At 40.0% G+C, this 16,093-nt stretch overlaps 1 protein-coding gene across 2 annotated transcripts in view; it reads right to left on the reverse strand.

Annotated features, from left to right (window-relative positions):
• CSMD1 (CUB and Sushi multiple domains 1) overlaps nucleotides 1–16,093 on the reverse strand; it is a 1,746,885-nt gene that overhangs the window by 483,314 nt on the left and 1,247,478 nt on the right. For both annotated transcript variants that reach the window (XM_049704254.1, XM_049704253.1), the window contains exon 8: nucleotides 13,341–13,428. In XM_049704254.1, coding sequence (XP_049560211.1) covers nucleotides 13,341–13,428 — 88 coding nt within the window. The remainder of the gene's footprint in view (nucleotides 1–13,340; nucleotides 13,429–16,093) is intronic.

A 16,093-nucleotide genomic window follows, 5' to 3' on the forward strand; every position in this document is an offset into this window, starting at 1 on the left:
CCCCCACCCTCCCCATCTCTGCCGCTCCCTCCTCCTCCTTCTCCCTCCCTCTCTCATCTGTCTCTCTCTTCCTCTTCCTCCTTCTTACTTCTTTCTCATTAAAAAATATTTACTTCCCATAAATAAAATTAGTTATACAGGTAGCTTCCGGAAGTAGATGTTAAAGCTTCCAGAAAACTGTAGTAGGAAGAATTTGAAGGTATTTTTGTAACTTTGGAAGAAAAGAAATGACACTTGATACAAGAAAAGAAATGAGAAGAAAACTGTCAGGAACACTTCCAATGTTCTTCAACATCTTTAGTACATTTGGACTCAAGTCCTCCTTCTACAAATAAAATATCCCCACTGCCTTAAACAGTGCCTGGCATATCACAGGCACTCGAAAATACATGCTGAACAAGTGGAGAAAGACAAGTCACTTTCCTGGGGCTACATGTGTCAATCTGTCAGTAAAATGGGCCTGAGAAATAACGGTAGCAGAGAAATCCATCTACTCTTCATCCTCTTTACCGGCCTTTATTACAGCTCACCTGCATTGGTTCACAACTGGTTATGGTCAGGCTTTTAAGCACGAGGTGCCCTGCTAGTCATAAGGATGTACGAACTACTGGGGGCAGGAAATACTTCATCCAACAACCACTGGGCAATGAGGTAAAGAAATATAAATTACTATGGGAAAAATGATTCTGCCCTCAGTGAAAAGGTAAAACAATGACATTGCCAGAAACTGAAATTTGGGTTGGGTCTTAAAAGATTCATATAGTTTACTTACTTTTCTCAAAATGAGTATCTGTGTTCTAGAGTGAAACCCACCATAGAAAGCCCTGTTGGTGTCAAAGTTGGTGATCTGTTCAGGGAACTGCAAGTAGCCTGGTTTGTCCAGAACAGTATTTTCCAATTCCTGTTCCAAAGAGGGGCCCATTCCTTCCTGCTCCAGAGTTTTTCCCCTTTAGACTTGGGGATTTGGGGTCCTCTCCTGATTCACCCCTTCTCCTTTCCCTCTCTTTGAGGTACAGCTTAGCTCTTTTACTACTCCACAAAATGTTTCTTTTGAGAAATATTAACCTAAAGCCCAGAAGTAGGAAGGGTATGAGGCTTGGAAAAGGCCACCCAGAGAGGCAGTTCCCAGGAGCAAGGGTCCCTGAGGGAAAGCATCATGTTTCACTCACCTTGAAATCTCTCACAGCCTCCAGCAGAGTTTATTGCGCTTATGATATCCCTGAGATAGATGTTTGTAGAATGACTGCACAGGACAAACAGGAGACAAAGGCATGAATTCAGATCATCTCCTAAATGTGCAACCGGCCACCACAGTGCAAGGCTGCAGGGAGTAAATCCCAACAGCAGCATGTGAAACCCATCTCTGCAGCCACCTTGCAAGTGCGTGTCTGTTATTACATGCCTCTATTTCAAAAGAAGCTGTTTTAGATAACCTCACTGATTCTCTGACAAATGAGTCGTACTCCACTCGGGAAAGGAACTTTGATACTGAACCGTATGTTCTCCACTAATGGCAAGACTGGTCCTAATACATTCGATTGATTTCAGGCTACAAAGACGGTCCAAGTAAACTGGCCCTTCACTCCTAAGACGTCGTCAGATTGTACAGTTTGCACAGCCTTCCAGACAATGGCATCACCAGAGAGATGCATGTGCAGCTGCTGTGAATATCGCAATGCCTATTACCCCCCTTTTGATTTTCACACATAATGTGTCGTTTCTGGGTCATTTTTTCTTCTTATAGTGGCAATTTTTAGACTCATCTCCTCTAGCCTGAAGGCAATTTAGTACCACTAAGAATGCATTAGATGGATCTCTTTAGCCTAAGGAAATAATCTAATATTTCATAGGATTTTTAGATATTGTACTTTAATAACAGCACAACAAAGACCCCTAACCGCGATCAGAATACAAGCAACATTAACGCCGTGAATGGGGCTTCAAATGACCAGCAATCTTCAGACTCTGAGAGCTCTCAGATGTGCAGCATTTAGAAGAATGTGTGAATTTTCCCACGAGGAAATTTAATTTGCATCTTCTGAGTATACCATAAGTTCATGGGGATCCACTATTTAGCAAAACAAGAGGGGTGTTTTTGTCTGACCAAGTAGAAATATTAAATCCTCAGATTCACACCCACCCATTCATACAGAGGCAGAAGCCACTACTGCACTATTTCTGGAAGGAACAGGTGGGCAGGGAGAGGGGATTCAAGTAAGCCTGGACCCGCATCAAGGCTCTAGAAGAAGCTGATCCAGCACTCCCTTCTCCCATCTCAGTTCATCTCTCTGTGGCCCCTCAGCCCCTGCCTGACAATCTCCTGATGCCCTGGGAACAGTGGCCTCTACACCTTTCTTTCACTTGACATTTGGAAGCCAAAGAGGACCCCGCAGACTCTGGGCCTTGAGCTGTTTTATGGGCTGTTCTCTTTCCTCTGCAGGTCCAGTGAGAGAGCCTGGGAGCTTCTCAGATGGAGGGAGGGGAGAGCGCCTGCAGCCTGTGGACAGCTCCAGCCTCCGCCAGGAGGGCGAGCAGGGCTGGAGGGCAGGACACACCAGCAACGACTATTTGTTTTCTATGGTGAACAGGCCCGGGGAGTGGCGGGAGTGGCAGGGGCTAGCCAGGCAGGGAGGGAAACAGTAGCATTAACCACGTGCTCGTGACAGGCATTCATCCAGGGCCCCGGGATGAGTCATCACTGGAGGTGCCTCAACCCCACTTTGAGAAAAACAAGACTCAAAGGGTCAACTGCTCCAGATCATGCAATACATGGATTCAAACTGTCTTTTTTTCTTACTCTGAAACTTATCACCTATACTTGTGATTGAGCAGAAAACAACTGCAAATACAGAGAGGCTGCACAGCAACGATTTTCCTCTAGGCTTGTATCTACTCTGTGCAAAGCCTTCCAATATTCTGAATCATCCTGCCCTCCTTGTTACAACAAAGTGATGGACTGACAATGGAAAGATCCAGGACAGACAAGGCAACCCGAGCCAGGGCTGGTGCGTGTGTAGCAGGTGCTGGACACACGGGGTGCTCCAGGCTTGCACGCGCCCTCCCCGTCTCCCCGTCTGGGCCTTGTTCTGCCCCTGTGGCCATGCAGCCACATCCCAGGTGCTGCTGCTGACCACAGCCATGGGTCTGGGGGCTCCTGACAGAAAGGAGCCCCCTCACCCAGGTGCTGGCTGGGCAGAGCATGCCAGTGCTCTGGGTTCCATAGCAGCTGCCTGGAAACGTGGTGACTATGGCCCTGCAATATGGAGACGCTCTGGGGACATTCCTGCGCAGTGGGAAACAGCGCTGGAGGGGTTGCAGTGAACAGCGAGGCCCCAGCAGTGCCCCCAGGCTGTTAAGGCACCTGTGAGACTGAGCCAGCCGGCTGGTTACTAAGTGTGAACGGCTTCCCTCCTATTCGCCATCCCTACCTTCTGGGCTTACTGCCATTTCCCTCCCTCCTGCTTCCCTGGGATTGAACTGCCCCAACACTTCTTACCTTGGGCTAATTTCTAGGGAATTCCAAATAAAGTGGGGAACCTGAGTCGATGATCAGCCTCCAGCCAAGCCCCAAGACCTAGAGAAAGTATTCGCACCTGGTAGGCCAGATGTTTAAATCGCTGTCAGTAAAACACAGCTCAGCTAGAACAGGAGCCTGTGTTCTTCCTGATTTCTCCTCTTCTCCTCTCATGCTCCTCAAAGCCCTAAATACACCGTCTCTGTTTCTCAGCATACCTCCTCTCTCTATCATCTGCCCCACTTCAACCCAATATGGAAATGTCTTCTTATTACAATTTCTTCTCCTCCGTCTCACATTAATACTGGGTCATTCCCAGAAATGATGTCTCATATTACCTAACACATTTAGCACTGTAAGTAGGACCAAGCCAATCTGAGAAAAGGGCAGATCAGGGATCCTGGGAAAAGCAGAAAAGGTGTCTCGGGGCAGGTGAGGCTAAAATCACACCAAGCCGTGTAGGTGTATAGAATCAAACCGTAAACACCACCTGCACAGCTGGATGTGCCTCGCTTCCTCTCATACCATTTTCTCTGTGCAGCTATGGGTTTGTTGGTTGGTGCGTTTGCTTTAACCTCCTTTCGTTTAGACTCAGCCCTTAATGTTTATTTTCACCTCTACGGAAGAGAGGCAGGAAGGGTTCTTCCACCTCAGGGTCTCTGCATGTGCTTCCGTCTGCCTGGACTGCCCCCACCCCACTATTTTGCATGGTGGGATGGGGGCAGTCCTTCTCATCTTTTGAGCTCAGCTCTGAAGTTATCTCCCCAGAGCCTTTCCCTGCTATTCTGTCTACAACAGAGGAATCCCTTTCCTGATCCTTCTTTGTTTCTCCTTTTATCTCAGGAGCACGTCACAGTTCTAAGGGCTCGGCTCATTTTGCTTAAGGAAACCAATGAATTAGTAAATACAAGGATGGGTTCCTCAATCTCCCTACCCATGGCCCCAGGTAGTGATCTGCGTTTTCTCTTCCCCTCTTCCTTTGGGAACAAAGACTACAAGCAGAGAAGCACAGCTGTGTGGCTGCCCTCACTTACTGCCGTGCTCCATCAATGCCCTGGACCCAGCCCTCCCAGCATGTGCCCTGCTGCTCTCTACAAGGTGGTCCTTCCCACTGGCCCAAGAATCTCCTGCTCCTTTTCTCTTGTCTGTTATCCAAGTCTGCTCTGAGCAAGATCTGATGAACTGTCCCTACACCAGACTATGCAATGGGACCCGATGGTGATGCCTTGCCCTCCCAGAGGGAGTCCACTTCATCAGAGCAAGAAGTTGCAAAGCAAAGTCTTGGTCCCTAGGATCCCTCCACAGCAAAGCCGCGGGAGCTCCACCCTGAGGGCACCCTCTCTGCTTCCCACAAAGGGCAGTGTTGGTTCTAGTTCTTACTGAACTCTTAACAGAAGTCTGCTCTGTAAAGAGAGCTGAGGAATTAATTTAAAAACACACATAAAAAACTGTAGATGGCATCAGTAGGCTAAGAACTGACAAATCCTCATTTCCTCATCTTCCCACATGCCTGCCACCTGACTTTCTCCCCCCCCAACTTTTACAAATAGGAAGATTAGGGAGCCCTCCGGGTGGAATTTAGGAAGGTGGTGCAAAAAGAATGCAACTGACAGGTAAAGGGCGCAGACTGGTTTTATCAATATACTGACCTTAGTCAAATCCAAAAACTACCTAACAAATTACCCTCTCTACTAACTAGCTAGCTACCATAGAATATAAATAAGGAAACATAGAAAGTCTCTAAACCAGCAATTCTCAGCAAGGGTCAAGTGCATCAGAACTGAAAGGGAGCCTCATAGAAGTTGTGTAAAATCTTATTAGACTACCGCAAAAACATGACCAAGAGACACAGAGCTTTATAGCTCTGACGGACCACAGAAATCATCATCATCTATTTCTGCCCATTCTTTTACAGATGAGGAAGCCAAGAAACAGAGAAACAAACTGTGTTAAAGAAGGTCATTTTAAAGAGTGTTAATATTTAAAGGATCCCTAAAATCCCATTTCTGATGGTCATGATAATATGGGTTATTGAAAAAAATCAACTATTGCATTTTGAAATTAAGAAATTGATGTATGCTTCAATATCAATGAACAATTCTCCCAGACAGCTATTTAAATGGATATTATATTTTGACAAAAATTAATTTACTATTACAGATACTTTAAAGACTGGGAGAGAGAGGAAGAATATTCCATGAATTGTACTCGGTGGATTCTTTATCAGAAACAGCTTTAGCCACATAAATGAGATCTGAAACATTCCCAGTGTGCCCTTTTTCAAAGGGACGTAAAGGTTTCAAATAGTGTGAACAGAAAAATACTGGTTGTGGTATTTCATTAAGTAGTTCTTAAAAATACAGTCAATGCTCCTTGAAAGAGCAGTAGTCACTGGCAAATATCTTTGCTAGACTACTTCAGTTTCCTAGTAATAGTGAAAGTGAAGTGCTTGCATTCAGTAAAAGGCATAGAAAAGCGTTATGTTCCTTAAATATTTTTCAAATTCTAAAAACACTTTGGAGCCTGTCAGGGGACTTTGGTGCTGAAAATCCAAATGCAGGGTGTTAGAAAAGGTCTACACTCACCAACCTGTTTTATTGATATGGAGACCCTAGCAGGGATGTTCTGTCGCCCTCACCTTGTTTTTTCCACTTGTGCAGGTGAGTAAAGAAATCATTTACAGACCCAACCCTGCATCCAGAAATAAGCTAATGCTTGGGTTCCAAAAAATAAAAGACAGTTAGTTCTTTGACTGTTCCCCTGGGAACACTGAGTGCAAAGGGATTATGTCATAGGAGGTGAATCTTTTCCAACAGGAAACTAGCTTGAGTGTTTTTAAAATTTCCTGTTGCTCCCATTATAGTTCCCAAATTTTGCTTATTAACAAAATATGGACTTAATTCGAACTTTAAGACATTTTTAACTTGTTTATTTATTTATTATTTATTTCATTTAACTTGTTTCATTTATTTTTTCTAGCTCTGTTGAGATATAATTGAGATATAATTGACATAACATTGTCTAAATTTAAGGTATATAGTATGATGATTTGATACATATATATATTGTGAAATAATCACTATAATAATGTTATATATAATAATGTTAGCTAATGTATCCATCACCTCACATAGTTACCATTTTTTTGTATGCGGTGAGAAGTTTTAAGATCTACCCTCTCACAACTGTCAAGTATACAATAAAACATTGTTACGTATCATCACCATGCCATATGCTAGACCCCAAAACTTGGTTCCTTTTATTAGTAAACTGATTATTTCTTTATTTGATGGGGAAAAAATCAGGCTAAATAATATAATAATCTCTTTTTTTTTTTTTTTTTGCGGTACGCGGGCCTCCCACTGTTGTGGCCTCTCCCGTTGCGGAGCACAGGCTCTGGACGCGCAGGCTCAGCGGCCATGGCTCACGGGCCCAGCCGCTCCGCGGTATGTGGGATCTTCCCGGACCGGGGCACAAACCCCGACCCCTGCATCGGCAGGCGGACTCCCAACCACTGCACCACCAGGGAAGCCCTATAATAATCTCTTAATAACAGTAATAATGAAATCTATATTTTCCTCCTGTTATTATGATTAGCAATGATGTACACAAACTATCTAGCAAATAGTAGGGATTCAGTGCCTAATACAGAATAAAGAAAAAACTAGTAGCTTATTTCTCTGTAATAATTATATTCCTGAAAATTTACCTGTAAATCAAAATTTTGCATATCAAAACAACACTTACCATTGCCTTACAATATGTAAATATACATGCATTTCTTATATAAAATAGAAGGAAATGACTTAAGAAATATTTACTGAACACTCGCTATGAGCTGAGAACTACGCTGGGCACTGGGAATGAAACAATGAACAGAACCAAGTCCACTCCTTACAGAGCTTACATGCCTGTGGGAGAAAGAGCATAAACCTGTGTTATGTGTAGTGAGTTAACACTGTAAACACAGGCAGGTATAGTATCTTGGGTCCTGCTCAGTGCTGGGAAGCAAAAGTAAAGCAAGGAAAGCATAGAGGGAGTGAGGGGTGTGAATGAAAAGTGTGTTTCAGAGACTATGTTCAGGAAGAGGCACTGGCGCCAAGACTGGAAGGAAGGGAAGGCTGGATCATTATAAGATCTGGGTCATCCACGATCAGCATTTAGTAAAATATCTCTTATGCTATTATTATATATTGTGAGGATGGACAGTATCAACACATCATGGAAAACATAAATAAATAGAATCATAGAAATAAAGAGCTAAAGGGGAGAACTGATATTAATCAGTTCTAATATCAGAATTTCAATTGATACATCTGCTCCAACTTTAAAGTATAATTCAATTTTTCCATTATAGCAAGTGGAAAAAAATAGAAAGCAAGAAAAACATTCCAACAAGCCAAGAAAGCAGGTGTATGTACATGATGGAGGGAAGGAGAGCCCCCTCCCCACCCAGATACCTCTCCACCATTCTCCCCATCCACGGAGAAGACTATGTTCTCTCACTGACACCCTGAACGTAGCAACAATAAAGCCTTCAGTAGCTTACAATTTACCCGTGTTTCCCTCATTCCTCCATCATTTAAAAAATCATTCAATGAAAGAACTTAAAATCAATTCTTAAGGAAAATAACACCATACTTATTTCCTGGTTTATACACAATCTCTAAGTACAGTTCTTAAATATTTTCACGTAAGAAGAGGCAGGTAGCTCTGTTGTCACTGAGACTGAACTACAACAGAGAAGTAATAAAACGCACCACAGCAATATTTTAATAGATGTACATAAAATCATCATTGTGTCACAAGAAAAAGAACACAGTTGAAGGTGGGAATTAGCAGAAATGAGCATCAGTTTATCAAGAGACTTGGGTTATAGATTTTTTTCTGTGTCTCACTGATTGTGTAGTTTTCCATTATGTACCTCAGTTTCTCCTTCCACCTGGCACCTCTTAACTTCATAAAGTGTATTATGCAAGATGCCTTGGGGAAAAAAGGGGGTCTAAGACATAGCAACAAAAGTTATTAACTTGAATGGTGATATACAAATGTCAATAATATAAGTTAAATATTTAGTTATGAAGTCATAACTATCACTCTTTCAACTCCCAAATTCCATTTTGAGCACAGGTCATGTTTTAAGAAAATGTCATTGATCTATTCTCTGACCAAGGGTGTTAAAACTTAATTGGTTTAGCGGAGTACTAATGAGGCTATGATGGTACATCCCTAGGGATAGGCTTGTTAGCTTCAATTTAATGCAATTCAACAAAAAAATAGTGTCTACCCTGTGGTGGGCACAGTAATGAGAAATAAAATAAATAATCCTTCCTCTTTCCTTCAGGACCTCATGATCTAACATGACAGAAACACACATCTAACATAAATATATGTTTCTATCATTCTAAGATGAGTCTAAGATGATAGAAACATAAATGGGTGTCACAAACACAAAAGTGCTGGGAAAAGTTGAAATAATGGGATGAAGCAAGGCGGGAGTGTCCTGCAAATAGAAGCCACCTGTGCAGGTGGAGAAGGGCAGAGAAGACTGGGATACACACCATCTAATAAAAAATAAATCCTAGGGAGGACCATGGAGCATCTGCCAGTACTTCCCAAGTTGGCCTCTCCAGGCTGCTCATCTGTTCTGTACTAGCCTGCCCTACCCTACTTGTGTCTCTGAGAACAACCATCATGAGAACAACTGAGAATAACCATCATGGGTGGTGTAGGTGGGGCAGGAAGGAAAACCATCCTTGGTGAAGAATGTGACTGGGGATGGAAAGCAGGAAGACAGACCCTGAGGGTACAGTGGCTAGTCTGAAGAGGAGGGAGTTTTAGGATAGGTACTGCAGCTCATCTAAGTCTAGGGTTGCTGCTAAATGGGGTTTGGCTATGAAGGTTACTGAGGGAAGTTCATATGAAAGAAAAGGAGAGACATTGGGAGGTCCCTATTACATATTACATACGATAAAAGATTTTAATGATACATCTTAGGATTCTACATGTACATAAAGAATCTGTAACATGTGAATGTATGTAGTGTTTATATAAATATATAATATTTATCTAATATATATGAAGACAAGTGTAAGGTCTCGCAGTGAGTAGCATGGCTGCTGCTAGCCAATCAGAATGAGACACCCCTCTCAGTAATCAGTTAGGACAAGTTATCCCTCGTGCTGAGGAGAGGCAACCCCAGGCTGAAAGGCATGGCGTTGAACACTGGGCCTCAAGGTCGGATTTCAACCGTATCTTGACTCCTCACTTGGCTGCTTTGTGATGTCCACACACTGCACACCTCTCTCCAGGGGTCCTGCATGATAGGTGTGAAACCATTTAATCATTGTCATTTTCCTTATTACAAACCACTAAAGTCAAACCTTATTATAAAGTTTGAGGTCAATAAGACCCAGTTTCAAATCTCAGCTCTAACCATGATTGGATACCTTATTATGTTGAAATTCTGAATTTCAACAGCTGTATTTGCAAAATGGGAATAATTATATCTGCCTGTACACAGGCTATATATCCTACTAGCATAGGAAACAGATGAATAATAAATGCCAGTATCCATCCATAAACTCTCCATCTCTACTCCAACTCCATCCCTTATATATTTGTATTTGAATTGCTCCATCAATCTATTCATTAATATTCAGTTCTAATGAATACACTCTGTCTTTAAGAGAGCAACTGATGGTGAAGAAAATTGTCAGAAAATTGTCCATGGATTGATCTAAATTCAAATAAGAAAGCTTTGTATTTTAGGCTTCATTTATTTAGAATTCTTTATAGATAATACTGGAATGAATATTTAGATTTTCTAGGGAAAACAAAAGATTTCCAAAGAAACAAGAATAATAGTATAAATAAAATCAGATGAGGAATATTTTACCAACCTAATAAAGTATACTCTTTTCAAACAAAAACTGCCCCAAATTACACATAATTACAGTGCTAACTACAAATGAATTCCATCCACTCATCTTGACAATGTTGGTTATTAGTTTGGATTATATGTTAGTCATTCATTTTGATTATAAGAATTTAGAAAGAACTGAATTGCCTTTCATTAAAACCAGTCTCAAAAAGACTTTAAACAGTTAAGAACATCCGCTTTCTCTGTTTAAAACATGAACGTTTACAGTGAGCTTATCATATGCTAGGCACATCCACATGTCATTTCAACTAATGGGCCTAAGATACCTTTCCATAATGATGAAAATCAGAATGCTCTCCCGCTAAGATCACGAATAAGTCAAGAATGTCTCACCAATTCTATTCAACCTTGTAATATAGGTCCTAGACAGTTCCTCCAGGAAAGAAAAATAAATAAAATACATTCAGATTGAAAAGAAAAAATAAAACTGTCTTTATTTGCAGTTGACAGGATCATCTAGGAAGAAAGTCCTATGAAAAAAAAGTTGTAGGAACTATAAAAAAAGTTCCTAAAACTAGCTTATCACAGTTCTGTATATATACATATAGGTATACACACACTGTACACTCATAGATGGCAAAATAATAATATTTACATTTTAATGTAATTTTAAGAAAATTTGATCTTTATATTATTCAATTGCCATAAACTTGGAGACATGTAAACAGCATAGAGATTCCCCAGAAAACTAAGAAAGTGAAAGATTGAAAGTCTCAGCTGAGATACTCTGTCCCTTTCTTGACTCGTCATGCACACACCCAGCTGGATTTCCCCCCAGACACATCAACACAGCCCCAATGGCCAATGCTTATCCTGAGTTAAACAGCTGCAGGAATAAGGCTGTTATAAGAATGAGATAGAGTAAAGGCCAGCATATTCACCTCAGATACTAATAAAATCTTCTTTTCTTGCCCTCCTGCTAAACAGATACTGGCCCTGAATGTTTCTGAATTCCTTGCTAACTTTTGAAGATTAAACAGTTTCTCTGGCTCTCTTTACCATACGATGCAATTTGAACAGTTTGCACAGTCAGACAAAATTTAATTTGCTTTATTTTAAAACAGAGCTCTGCCACACAGACCAAGGAGGTTTCTGAGTTTCAGGGATGACAGAGTGCTGGATGGGCAATCTCCTTATACACAAGTGCCTTTGACAAACACCCTTTGAGTTCCTTTGCACCAGGCACTATTCCAGTCACTGATGAGGCAGAGACAATAAGATACTATCCCTGTCCTGCAGAAGCTTAAGTTGGGTGGAAGAAATGGATGTGCAAAATGCATAATGCAGAGTCACTGCTGTAACTCTAATGGAGGGATATGTAAGGCTTTTGGGAAGCAAGGTTTGAAGAACACTTTCTGGTAGGAGCTGACTTTTGAGATAAGAAAGGAATACACAGGACAGAAAGCTCCACGGGTTCTAGCCAAGAATGTGTAAATTTCATCTATTTGCATCATTTTAAAGGAGATGAAATTCTTAAATGCCTTCAACTGACAGCTACTTTACATTTGAAATCAGTAGTTTTCTTTCTTAGCTGACCACCACACTCACTGGACACAACAAACCCCCTGGGGTGCTAATAACTACTCAAAATCACTCTTGCCCTGGGGAACTTCCTTGAGCGGAATGGAGGAAGCCAATGATGAAAGGCAAGGGTGGTGGGTCTAAAATGTAAACTATTTGTTCCCTGAAATTCCCCATAGATTGAGACTGAAGCTAATCTCCAGTTAAAATCAACTTCCTGCTCAGCTTTCTACTCTGATTCTACCCTGCTTTGTTCCCCATAACCAGAGGTCACTTTTCCGAAAACCACTTGAATAAGAGTCCCCATCTCAGGCTCTGCTCCAAAGGAACTTCAACTAAGATACTAACACCTTAATGTACACTCAAAGTTTGTGATATTTAAACTGCAAACATTCCAATTGTCTATTCCATTTGCAACATGACAGACACTACTATGAAGTCAAAAGTATTTCAGTAGCACAGCTATACACTTTTGTTTCCTTTCCATGTAAAAAAATTATATATCATTTTACCTACTTCATTACAGCCACCCTACAGATAATTTTATTATTTTTCTATCCTTTAAAAAAAAACACTGCTACTCCAATTTCACTGAGTAACATTTCTTCTTCCTTCTGTAATAGTATCACTACTTTCTTTCAATTTTCAGCTCACTTTAGTAGGCTAAACTCTACAAACATCTTTTCTTGTTTCTTTCTCAAAAATAGTGAGATTATAAGAAAGAAAAACATATTTCTTGCTCCCCTTTACTCTTTGATTTTGCAGCTTACTCCTAATACTAGTATCCATCTTGTAAGTTGGAAAATGTTCAATTTCTTGAGCTAACTGAAAGGAATGCAAAAATCTAGAAAAAAAATCACTATTATAATCACTACTACATTCATAATGTAACAACTATAAAGCATTCTCTAGTAATCATAATCTAGTAAAATGAATCATAACATCTTCTGTCATAAATTGCATTGACTGCCACTCACCTTCATTATTATAAAAGTTTATTTAATGAAATAATTATGAGGCTATAGTTAAATTTTTGTACCATCTATTTTTTAAAACGCTAACAAAAATGCATTCGAATATGGGAAGGTAGCAAATTAAAAACAGAATAAAACCCCTGGAGACAAATTTTGATCATATCCATATAGAGTTAAATTTTTAATAATGGCTTATATACTGAAAGGTACAAACTCTGGAGTAACTGGAATTTTTCAGCACAATATGTTTTAGAATTCTACAGATATTATAGATGCATAAAAACTGAGAAATTGTATCTTTAAATCAAAAGGAAAAAGAATTAAAACTACAAGATGAAATTATATATGTGTTAGAAAATAACATGTTATTGTTATTGTTATCTCCTACCTGAAGTCCGAACCCGTTCTTCTGCCGTTTTCTGGAATCCCAGGATCTGGACACATGTCAGAGACCAAAGCAACACCTCCTTGAGTTACTGTAATAGAAAGAAACATTATTACATTTTCATGTAGCTGTTCAGAAAATATCCAGATAATAAATTTACATTAGGTAGATTTGTTTCTTAAATGCTGATGCCTTAACATGTGATTTCTTTAAGAATTAAGATAATTTAGCTAGATTAAGATAAATCTATTCTTATTCCTGAAAAACAGACTTCTTACCCAGGATGCCAACAGCCTTTGGTTGAAACTCTTTCCTCTACTAAAGAAGTCTAAATTTAATTTTAAAACATTTTCTCATTATGATCACCTTTATGATACATTACAATTAATAGCATGATGGGAAAAAAGAGCACCATGCCATAAATACCGTAGCTTATATAGAAGAAAGCTTTCATTCATTCCCATGGTGAAATGGAGACGTTAATTATCTATTAAGATCTATACAAGAACCTGCTGTATAAAAAATATATATATATAAATAAAACTCAAAAATTCAAAAAAAAGATCTATACAAGAGATATTTTAAATAAAATTACCTACTAGCTTTTAAACCTCAAGCATGCTTATCATTGAAGTAAAAAAAGTAATGGTCTTCTTGTGCAGATGTGATTTTTTTTGAATCTGTTTTATGAAGAGCCTTCCCACCTGCTGGGATGTTGCACAGTCAGAATAGTTTTTAAAGGATTCATTTGCTTGTTAGAGTGGCTGCTACTCCAATAACTATCCCACTCTAGCTAATTAGTGTAATCCAAACAAGGCAATTCCCTCTTTCTTTCCAGAAATTTGTTCAACAGTGGTTGTGACTCAATTCAGTTCAATGATGCTTGAGAGGAAGCCAGCAGGAGTGTTTCTGGGGAGACGTTCCTGTTAGCTCATAGAGATCATCTCTTTTTCACTCTGGACCTTACCATGTTTGAATTTCAAATGTGTAACTGTTGGTACCATCTTGCTACAGTTCAAAGATGGAGGCAACAGCATGAATAGAAGAGACTGAGCAAGAACCAGGGCCCCTGATATCATAGTTGAGACAGAAACATTGACCAACTCAGAAACCTACACTAGCTCTGAATATCCTGTTGGATGATTCATATATTTCCTACAATTCAAACTCATTTGAATACATGATTTTATTATTTGCACCTGAAAAGCATTCTTACAAATGTAAATATGTTCACATATATTTTGAATAATACCATAAGAAGGAAAAAAGAGTCTGGGTAGATATTGAAATCCTTAAGCATTTAATTAAAACTATGCATAAAAATGCACTAATAATTATAGCAAGATTTAGTTTTTATTGCTAAATTAGGATGAAACTGTGATATGGATATAACCCTTCATTAAATACCAATCTTACCACAATATAAAATTTTCTTTCCTAAGTATTCAATGTTCTCAATTGAAAAAAATAATCCAGCAAGTTCAGCAGTGAAATGAGAAGATGGTGGAATAGAAGCTCCAGGCCTCCTTCCCCCATTGAAACATCAGATAAATAACTACGGGCTAAGTAACTTTGTAGGAACCCTGAAAACTAATCAAAGATCTACAGCAACTGGCAAATGTCCAATGAAGAAAAAGCCACGTTCATAATAGTGGTAAATTTCAGGGAATTTTTACATGCTTTTGTCCCACACCTTCTCTGACATGGCACTGGTGAGAGGAAGGGGCCCATTTCCTGGTTCCCTACCAGAGAAGGAGGACCAAAGAGGAACTTGTTTACAGTGTTCTGGCCTGTGAGTGAGTCCAGTGTTGAAGGACTAGTTCCTGCCTTGCCTGAGTCAGGCATAGGCTGGGGAATGGCAGCTGGAGGCCAATAAGACAACAGTGGACACTTGGCTATAAAAACTATGTGGGGACTGCAGAAAAGCGGGCAGGTGTGGGCAAGAGATACAGGCAGAGCAATACTGCAGAACACAAAAGACCCTGAGAAGAGGCTCCAATGAGGCTCTTTGGGGAATCAGGATATTTTAAAGCAGCTGGGGGAGAAACACACAAACATATACCCAGACCCAGACAGAACATGTGAGCAGTTAAGACCTGAGAAGACCTTAACTTCTTCACCACAGGCTGATCTCAAGGCTCAGTGGCCCACTCATTTGTGGAAGTCTCCCATACCACTCTGCAAGACTGGAAAAGGTGGCTCTCTCTTTGAAATGCCAACTTTTTAACAAACATCACAAGGCATGCAATAATATATGGGAACATGGCCTATTCAAAGAAACAAAATTAATCCTGGCACTAGTCCCTGAAGATATACACAAATTGGACTTATTAGACAAAGATTTTTTAAAAACTATCTTAAATATGAATCTGAGTAAATAATGGTTGTACACCTCTCAAATTTCAGAAAAGACATAGATATACACTTCCAGGGAGCTCAATAAACTCCAAGTAGAAAAAACTCAGAGACTCACAGTGAGACACATAATCAAACTACCAAAAGACAAGGAAAGAATCTTGAAAGCAGAAGGAGAAAAGCAACTCATCACAAACAAGAGATCCTCAATAAAACTATCAGTTGATTTCTCAGCAGAAATCTTTTAGGCCAGAAGGCAGTGGGGTGATACACTTAAGTGCTGAAAGAAACAACACTGTCAACCAAGAATTCTATAGCCAGCAAAACTATCTTTCAAAAATGAGAGAAACATTAAAACATTCCCAGAAAAACAAAAGCTGAGGAGTGAATTACTACTAGAC

The sequence above is a fragment of the Orcinus orca genome, chromosome 21 (assembly GCF_937001465.1).
Source record: "Orcinus orca chromosome 21, mOrcOrc1.1, whole genome shotgun sequence".
NCBI lineage: Eukaryota > Metazoa > Chordata > Mammalia > Artiodactyla > Delphinidae > Orcinus > Orcinus orca.